The 10,374-nt window shown below is 41.4% G+C and overlaps 2 protein-coding genes across 2 annotated transcripts; both read left to right on the top strand.

Annotated features, from left to right (window-relative positions):
• Positions 1-1,833: 1,833 nt before the first annotated feature.
• On the top strand, positions 1,834-2,827 carry LOC135595741 (dehydration-responsive element-binding protein 1F-like). The gene has a single exon (XM_065087036.1). It carries the CDS (start codon positions 1,880-1,882, stop codon positions 2,609-2,611), a length of 732 nt encoding a protein of 243 aa, XP_064943108.1. The 5' UTR covers positions 1,834-1,879; the 3' UTR covers positions 2,612-2,827.
• A 2,148-nt stretch (positions 2,828-4,975) lies between these two features.
• On the top strand, positions 4,976-8,723 carry LOC135595740 (RING-H2 finger protein ATL68-like). Its single transcript, XM_065087034.1, has 3 exons — positions 4,976-5,513; positions 6,158-6,255; positions 8,073-8,723. Exons 1-3 carry the CDS (start codon positions 5,346-5,348, stop codon positions 8,410-8,412), a joined length of 606 nt encoding a protein of 201 aa, XP_064943106.1. The 5' UTR covers positions 4,976-5,345; the 3' UTR covers positions 8,413-8,723.
• Positions 8,724-10,374: the final 1,651 nt, after the last annotated feature.

Raw genomic sequence — 10,374 nt, 5'->3', positions numbered from 1 at the left:
CCGAAGCTTTGGCTGGAAAGAGCAGTTCCTCTTCATGTTGAATCTGTTGCTGAGAGCATTTTGATTGTACTATTATCGTCATATCCGCAACTCGTAATTCTACAGGAAGTTTTATGCATGGCCTCTAAGCTTTGGCTGCAAAGAGCGGTTCTCTTGAGGTGATCATGATCGCTCTCACTCTGACGTCGACCAGACGTTTCAGATGATGAATCCGCTTATAATGCGTGTTCGGGCTCACGCACGTGAACTGATGATGCATGCAGACGTCGACTAAGGATTGCTTGCTCTTCTTCGCCAGGTTGGGCCACGCTTACACTGAGGCCGACGTCTCCGTCGTCTATGTCGGTTTGCGCCATTCCCGGCCATCAGTTCCAGGGATTCGGCCATGCACCAGGGATCGACCACCCAGGACTCGGTGTTCTGGTAGCCTACCGTGGCGGCAGCTCCAGTTAGAGCCGCCGGCCGCGAGGTGGATGCTGCAAAGGAAATGGAAACGGGCGGCAAACGCAGGTCCGGCTTCCAATCGCTACGGAAATGTCGATCTCGTCTAGGTTTAGTTGTCATATCCGCTTAATGGATCATTGTTAGTTCAAATCAGACATATTAGATGGATTGATAGCTTTGATCGATCGATCGAATGATTCATGTTCGATCAAAGGCACAATCAGATTGGATTAGGTGATGAGTAATTTGATTAATGGAGGATGATGTCTGACTTACCATTGTTTCTACGGATGGGAATCGCATCCTCACCACTTATCATTTACGAAAAGAAATAATCGATTAATCTTTGGAACATCTATTAACATTTCGGTAATCCACACGCAGTGCAGGAGATACTCCAGAGTGGAGATCCTTTGTTGCTCTCTTCAGTCAACTTGCTTCTGATCATCCTCGTGCTGCATGCTTTCTTTGAGAAATAAAGGCTAGCAACACAAGTTTGGCAGGCTCTGAAGCTATGCATGCATCCAGGGCTGGCCAGCACCGACCCTACCACTTTCACATTGACTCGAAGGAAGCCAACTTTGGATTCTCTAGTCTGCAATTGTGCTCCGTCCATTTTACCGTCTCCCTTCGTTGAGGTTCTCGTGGACGACGACGAGCTCTTTCCAACTCGTTGTGTCATTTCAACCAACGCTCTGCAACTTGTTGTGTCATTTCAGCGAACGGAAGGCGGACAATGGCTGACGTGACCATAAGAACTCAACCTACCCCATAAAATGACACAACTACTTTGGACGTGGTAACTCATGTATTATTATTCTTGATAAAGATTTTAAGCTTATCGATGATGGACGTTTGATAATATTCATGTGTGAAGTGAAGATGTAAGAGACTTGTATGTTGTCGGCCACCATAGATACGGACGGAGCGGAGCGGAGATGGTGGCGCTAAGTTGTCGACCCACCCAGGCATGCTTTTACCTCACGACTATGAGCCTGACAGAAGCGGCGGCCCTTCCCTTGGTTGACGCCTCTGTCGTGCCGCAAACCCAGTACGCAAGCGCGGCTGTCGGAGGCGGCTTTCTGGAACATCGACACGCATCACGCAGATGTTCTCGAATCTTAAAGCCCCACGAGTCTTCGGTGATCCAACGGCCAAAGAGGAACTCGCATAAGGAACACGTTTTCCTTACCGGGTGCCGCGATCCGTCCCACGTTGCCTGTTCCTCACGTGGCGACGCTGCCCTATTACTTCTCCCCGGGGCCTTTTTGTCAGTACCACGTCTCTCGCGTGTGCGACCCGCTGTCGGCTTCGACATGGCCCAAACGCTGTCCGACCGCTCTCTCAGCGTATATTAAGCACGCCGAGCCTCGAGGGAAGCAGCTCCCACTTAAACCCCCGTGTCGCCGCCCTCTGTTCCTCGTTACTGACTCCCATGGATTTTGAGGATTCCTCCTCCTCGTGCTCGTCGTCCTCCTCCTTCACCTCCTCTTCCAATCAGCGCTTCCCCTCGGGCCTCTCGACCGCGTGCTCTGCGCCGGCCTCACGCGCCACGGCCCCTTCACCCAAGCGGAAGGCTGGGAGGAAGAAGTTTCGGGAGACGCGCCACCCGGTGTACCACGGCGTGCGGGAGCGCAACGGCGACAGGTGGGTATGCGAGGTGCGGGAGCCCCGCAAGAAAAGCCGCATCTGGCTGGGAACGTTCCGGACGCCGGAGGTGGCTGCCAGAGCGCACGACGTGGCCGCCATCGCGCTCCGGGGCGAATCGGCCCACCTCAACTTCCCAGACTCGGCCTGGGTTCTGCCGCGAGCGACGTCCTCCGCCGCGGAGGACGTCCGCCGCGCCGCTGCAGAAGCTGCCGAGATGTTTGGCGCTTCGGAAACGAGATCGCAGCAGTTTTCATCGTCGTCGACAATGCCGCCTGCCGCGCCAGGAGAAGCTGGAAGAACACCGGCAACGGATGGGAGGGAGGCGGTTGCAGCTCCGGAGGCCGCAGCTTGGATGCCATCCGCTGTGTTTCTGGATGAGGAGGCGCTGTTCAACATGCCAGGGTTGCTGGATGACATGGCGAGAGGACTGCTGCTGACGCCACTGGCCATGCAAAGAGGGTTCGATTGGGATCGGGTGGACGAACACCACATGGACCTGTCGTTATGGGCGGACTAACTACCCATAACGAAGCGTTTTTGTTCCTCGTCATTTAGATTCACTGTCCACGATCCATTCGTGACGCAATAACTCTTTATATATATATATATATATATAGGCAATGATTATTGAATTGTATTAATTTCATATTAATTAAATTAAAATTTTTATTAGATTAAATGACATACGTAAGACTCATATAATAGTGAACTAAGCACTATGATATGTTTTCCAAAACGGTCAACCCCATCTCTTATGCTACAAATAAAATTATTTATTGGGCTGTTAAATGGACCAATGAAAAGAAGAGTCAACATTAAATTTGAGGGCATCGTGTACCAAATAGCCCGAGAAGAAAGAAGAAAACATGGCCCATGTTACTACAGCACGAAGTTCTTCATGTTCGATAATAAAGTATTTATTCTTTATTTTATATTTGACCCAAAAAATGCATAAACTGCTCGGAACAACAATTCTTGAAAAGTCAAACGCATATCTCTCATTCTTGGGTTGACGAAAGATTCCTTGAAAGGTCAAATCTCTCTCCCTCCCATGAAAACAACAATTCCTGATAAGTTTTTATCCCATGGTGGGAAAGAAATTAAGTCTTCTCAAATTATTATGTCAAACCACAATTGAATTATTGTGCTTACTTCGAAAGGTCTCATCAAGAACCGACGCTTATAATGAGAAGTGACAGCGACAAGATTCTCCATTAATGGTCAAAATTGACCGAGAATTAAGTACACTAAATCTCTCTCAAGGAAGGCGAGCCACAACCTCCAAATCGGAAGCCTAACGGGAGATGCTCAATTTGTGACCTCACTTGATGATATATTGATTCCCTATCTACCTAATTCACCCAAAAAAACGTAGCCACACGAATGTACGGACGGCATGGAAACAATCCTACCTCGCATTCCATCCATCGCTTTAGTTAGAGAAGATAATGGATTGGATTGGATTGGGTGCCATAACTTAGAATTATATATACTGAGGCAAGTGATGAAGAAGAGCACATTGGTTCATATAACAAAGACTGCCACAAGCAATCACATCAGTAGGCAAAACCAAGATGATCAGGAAAGAACAATACTGTCACATATCCATGATATCTTTATTTACCACTCTTACTATTATTCTTATTACTATACTATGATTGCCAAGAGGTTGTTCCATATATGTCCACCTTCCTTTTATGAATTATTTTCCTATTCAAAAATAATAATGACAAGTTGAGAAAATCAATGATCATTTACAAATGAATCTACCAAAAAACTTTCTTTTTCATGGAGCATTTAAAAGTATTTATATTTGGAAATAGAAAGTAGTAAAACATAAGTAATACTAATTTGTAGTGCTTTCATTGACCTATAAAAGTTATGATCCCTCCCATTCAAACTTCCCCTTTTTATTAAGGTTTTCACATATTTATCCTTAAAAAAATTTAAATAAGATATTTATCCTTACACATTTTACCCTAGCATATATGTTATTCCAAATATTAAGAATTTCCCTGTTTGCATTCATCCAAGAAAAATCAAAATGATACATTAATTATAGAAATAAAACATTTTTGGTGTTTAAGAATATTTATACTAATTTTAAATTTCAGTATCTCTGGTCTAATATTTAAATGATTGTCAACTAACCAAGATAGATAACAAATAATACATTCAATATTGTGTTATATATATATATATATATATATATATATATATATATATATATATATATATATATATATATATATATATATATATATATATATATATATATATAATACAATTATGAATGGGTAAGTATGAAACAGGAGCACTAGTCAACACAAAAAAACATATTTAAAATTTGGTTATATTATAATACTTGTTAGGACCACCCATCATGTACATAGGGATTTATACATAACAAAATTAAAAGAAAATAAAAAAATGAAAACTTAATTGTGAATCCACATAGAGAGATTCTCACCCCTAGCATTTAAATTGTTTGTTGGTCAATTATACAAGAAAATAATCAATTCATGTCCATATCAGTATGGCTAGTTGAGTGCATTCACAGCTAGCTGTAGTATTTCTGTATATATCTACATCAATGTCATACATACTATATAAGACATTATAAAATGCTGTCATACCAATAAAAAAGAGGTCCTAAATTATTCGAAACGAATGCGGGCACAGGTGCGGCTGAATCGACCCTGAAAATGTTCCAGAGCGATGTCACCTCCGAAACCTGCCAAGACACGTAGGGTCAGTGAAAGGCCACATCGCCCCTGAAAGTTCTTCTCATATATCTCGGGCGGATAAAATGGTTACTCTAAACCGAGATAAGGCTCCTGGAAAAGATAAACGAAACCATAATGGCGATGAAAGATGGTTAGTGGGGTTGGGAGTAAACACGAGCCCGTGGCAAGTTGCGCTTTGTGCTGCTGCTTCTTCGTCGCCGTCTCGATCGGCGGGCCTTCGCCTCTCCTCTAATCGCCTCCTCCTTCCTCACTCCACCACGGATCCCTTTGGCCTCCTCTCCTCCCCCTTCGTCTTCTCCTTCTCCGTCTCCATGGATTATTCCATTGCGGGGAAGCGGAGTTCCTCGCCTGCCCCTCCTATCGCCCACGCCGCCTAGGGTTCAAGTGATCGACGCAATTTTCCGACACCGCTGATCCGGAACGGCTTCATGGAAGGTAGTCGCGGTGTATTTTGAAGGGGAAGGGGAAGGTGAAGTGAAGTGGGGAATAGTCTGGGGAAGAATCATGATCTCGCCGGGGCTTAACTTGGTGATGACGGTGATCGGATTCGCGGTGAGCACCATGTTCATAGTGTTCGTTTGCACCCGTCTCATCTGCGCTAGAATTCACCTCAGGAACTCCAGAATGGCTCTCCCTGCTGCTGCGGCCGCCGCCAGATCCGACCTCGGCATGGTAAGTTCGTGCACTGTTTGTTTCCTTGTGTCACCCTTCTCCTTTTTTCTGTTCCGTAAGCCGAGAAATCCGTGTACTTGGTGTTTTTGAGGCATTGTTTCGAGTCGTGTAGTTGGCAATAACTTGTGTTACTTTTGGCTCTGTGGATAAAGGGAGAGTCTTACCTGTACCAGAAACAATATATGTCCTTTCAAAGTACTTCGTTGTGAAGGAGTAGGTTTTGTTCAACGTTCAAACATTATCCAGAATTGATTTATCTCAAGACATATATAAGTTTGAAACAGGGAAAAAAGAATTCTTGTATTTGGTTTTTTTGGTATACTTGGGTCCATACCGATGTTCATGATGACGATTGGGCGGTCTTGGCTCACTGGAAATATTGTTTTCCTTTCTTTAATTTTACTGCAGTTTGTAGAGTTTGATTTTTCTACTTCTTATATGTACGTGTCATTTTGTTCTTTTGATCATTTCTTCGCTCTTTTGGACTGTCTGGACACGCAAAATTAACTGTATTAGAGTTTTTGAAGCATTGGATTGCCCTGGAAAAGATTAATTTGTATAGCCTTTGGTTTTTTATGAATGATACTCGTTGGCTCTGCAAATGGTCACTTTTTTCATTACTTCCTTTTTTGTTCCTTGAACAGCTTGAACGCGGGATCCATGGGTTGGAACCAGTTGTAGTCGCTAGCTTTCCAACAAAGAAATTTGGTGATCAGTTCATTTCATCCGGACGAGAAACACAGTAAGTTTCTTATTTTTCTTTATATTTATCTTTTGATCTCTGCTTTTGTGATTTTCTTATTGTTTTCTCCTTTGAGTCTGTTCTTCGTTGGTGTTGTTCCTTCACTGCGGGTTACTGGTTTTCCAACTTAATTATGCCCCTTCATTTATATGCCATAATTGGTGAATATATGTGGTTTGAATTTGCTTGTCATGGTACTGGTAAGTCAAACACTGAATCTTAAATTTCAAACTGCATATTATATTCTAAACATCTCTTCATTGTAGTTTATTAAGCAACATTTTATTTTCATGTGAAACTCAAAGTTAAAGGAGAAAGATGGTTTTGACTGACATAACTGGAATTGAATGTTGCCATGTGTTCTTTTATCCTGACTGGTTAGGATGCTAGTTTTTAGAGATCACAACACCTTATATGTTTTCTTTCCTAGCACACATCTTTGTGTTATTTGTTTAAGATAGAAGATAGTTGCAAGGAAACCCTTAGCTGATTAACCAATTAGATAGATACTTTTAGTTCTGCAAATTATGCTTCAAAATTTATTCAATTTTAATCTTTGTTTGGGACATATAAAGTTGCTTTTTAGTGCTTTCAAAATCTAACTTGAAGCCTTTTCTATTCTAATTTTTTCTGCTGGAGTTTGAGGTCTTATTTTAGTCTCTTTGACAAGTACATGAACCAAAATATCCATAGTTGCTTTCTTCTCAATCAAGTCTCCAACAACATTACCATATTAAATTCTCCACTCGATGTATCTCCATTTTAACATTTTTCTATATGCTGACTTGTTCATAACTTTCACTATCAGTAGATTCTGCTACTACATAGTCATTTGATCTGCTGAAGAGTTTTTTGAGGCATTCATAGCTCTCTCATCTGCTCCATATAGATGTCACTTATTTATAGTAATCCACTGAACCAAATATAGAAACCTTAGCAAAAGTTGAATATGGTCCGTTTCCTTTTAAAAGGCAAGAGACACCCCTTTTTGCCAGTTTTCTACCAAGAATGAGGATGTCAGTCTCGAAAATCTGAGAGTTCTATCTCATTTATAACTCTTTCATAATAGCTTATGAGTCGTGGAATTTCTTAACATATGTTCAATTGTCAGTTATATTTTCTAATCCTCCAAAGTATAAACTGGTCAGAACTTGAAGAATTTTCCTGAGCTGTGTGATATTGTACTGGTGACAGGTCCAATAATGTGGATAAGTAAAATTAGAGGATCTAGACATCTTGAAATAAATCGTCTTTGATTTAGTATTGTAGTAACTGGTTAATAACTGTTCCAAAAGTATTACAGGACATTAATGCAAGGCATGTTCTTTTCTGAATATGATGTTTCAGCGATGAATGAACTGATCTAAGTATTATGATGTGGTTATATGTTCTTCAGAAATGCCAATTTTTAGTTCAGCGAAAATGGAAAAGCATGACAAAGCAAAATTGACAATCCCTTGAACAAACACAAAGCTTGTAAAGGATTCTTTAGTTTTAGTTTGCGAGCATTCCAAATTGGTGTGAAGTTGGTGTTATTATTTTTACTCCAAACTGCAACATACTTTAATCAATATTATAGCTGAACTCGTTGTGGTTTCACTTTGTGCTCTTTGGCTGTAACTCATGACCTTCCACCAAGTTATTTTCTCTGAGATCTCCTTCCCTTTGTTGATTTTTCAGTGTGAAATGTTTATCGCCTTTGCTGAATCATTTGTTTTCTGTATGATATGTTTGCATATTTCAAATTATGATTATCTCAAAACTATATCAGGGCATCCATCTCTGACTAGATGAACCATCTTGCTGCTTTTGGTTAGGTGCACAGTTTGTCTCGCAGAATACCAAGAGAAGGATGTTCTGCGCATTCTTCCGTTTTGTGGCCATACATTCCATGTCACTTGCATAGACATATGGCTGAAACAACATTCAACATGTCCTGTATGTAGAATTTCATTGCGAGATTCTCCTGATCGGAAGCGTGCACTGCAACCTCTCAACAGTCCAGCCATCAGAGTCTTCTCTTCCCCAGAGACTTTTGTTTCAGATCCATGCCAGGATCAGTTTGCACAGTTGGACTATTCTTCAAGGATGGCAGAAAACGCATGCTCATCGCCTCAGGGAGACCAGCTGATGTCATTGCCGTCAGGATCCACATGACAATTTCTTCTTGCTTTCAACTGTGCTCCATATCAAGTGAAAAGAAAGTATCTGAAGAGTACATCAAATTGTTTGCGACTCAAATAACAGGAAATAGGACATGCCTGAAATTGATCTCCATGCCAGTTAAATAGGGATTGAAGGGGTCCAGGAGCTAACATCTTATTCATCCAACTGTTTGCAATAAGCTGAATGCTGCTTCTCATTTAGAAGATCGTGGATAAATCTGTATAATGGGTGATTTTAGTATTCTGTCATGGAATCAGGAGTTAATGATTTCTAGTAAAACTGTTCAACCTTTCCTTGATGAAGAGTTTGTCTTTTACCTGTACAGAAGCCTTTCCACTGTCACATCCAAGAATCCACCCAGCAACAATTGTGGGCCAATGTGGTGGACATTGTTTCTTCACTGGATTTGCATGATTTTGCTATCAAAAATCAGTGTTTTCACCATCTAATTTTGTTGACATCTTTAATGTTTATTATTATACGAGCTTTGGAACCTTCATTTTCTTTGCCAATGGATCTGGTACATCATCATGATGCCCTTTACTTTTGCACTCTAGATTTACCAAGATTACTACTATAGTGATTGCAGATGGTAAAGATTGCAGCTTATTCAACTCATATCTGCCGATATATGCTTGTGGGGTACGATTCCATCTTCCTCATAGATCTGCCCACTGGAAAGCCATGCGTAATGGCCACCGGATAGGCAGTCATTGTTTTATCCCCAAACATGTCTACCCATCGGGGGATCATGCGTTTGTATGTGGTCGTACAGACAGCTGCTCAGCATCAACCTCAATTATCTGGTGACTGAAGGATGATCATGTGACGATGGTACCACTCGATATCACTTTTAGTTTGGAAAAGGGCTTGCTCAAGTCCAGCCAACGCAAGTTGTCCCCTTGCATCTCTCTCCTTCTCCAAGATCTCATAACAGGGAGGGGGTTAATTCTTATAGTTTTGATTCTTTTTCTTGAAATCAGAACAGGTGATTACAGTCCTCTTGTCAACACCCATGAATTGATGTACATCGAGAGCATTCGATTGTCCAGTTACTCATATGTATGAGATTAAAACATGATAAGAATAATGTCATTATATGTCGAGTTTGATTCACTATATCTAGTGATGTAGATCTCATCATAGTGTCTGTCAGTCGAGGTTTAGAAAAATTAACAGTAGTCGAGTACAGGAAAAGAAAATAGGTGGAATCATAGTGGGTCGATCGATCATAATGAATAGAGAAAGAGGTCATGCCATTGGAATCTAAGATCTGGAATTCAAGTGCAGATTCATTGTGACTGTTCCAAGGTTATCATCGACAGTTGACGCAAGCAATCCTCAGTTTTCGATTATTATCAATGATACTACGACGCCACCTTGAAACGTGCACCTAATCTATGCGAAAAGCCATGTGAATTATTAGTATTATATGGCAACATGGAGCATGGTTTTCGATTATATTTATACGTCCTACATGGCTCGTGATGCTTGTACTCGAACGAACGATTCCCACGCTGTTCGATTGTTCTCTGCAGAGAATCCAGAATTGGTTTCAGATCTTTTAGTTTTGTCTTAGCTCTTTGCTCACCTGACTTAGAATTGAACGATAACATCACCCCAATCCAAAACACTTGAGCTTCCTCTCGCTTTGCCTTCGTAATCATTTGTGCTCGTATATTTTCGCTCTGCTCGGTTGCTGCAGGATTAATGTCAGCATCATACAATTGATGAAATGAAATAATCCCAAGGGTCCTTCTTCAACGTGAAGAGATTCTGATCCTCTTGATCGACCACTGTCGCATAGTCATCTCGAAAGAAGTGCAGAAAATATTTAGAGAGGAGATTCCACATGTTCATCACTGACCTTCTCAGACACTTCCATGGTTCCATCTGAAGCGGAAGATTTGAGTCAGGACTATGCAAAGTGGTACCAAAATGAAAGCTATAGGA

This window comes from Musa acuminata, chromosome BXJ1-10, assembly GCF_036884655.1.
Source record: "Musa acuminata AAA Group cultivar baxijiao chromosome BXJ1-10, Cavendish_Baxijiao_AAA, whole genome shotgun sequence".
NCBI classification, from domain to species: Eukaryota; Viridiplantae; Streptophyta; class Magnoliopsida; order Zingiberales; family Musaceae; genus Musa; species Musa acuminata.
This window is presented reverse-complemented; position numbering and strand designations above follow the sequence as displayed.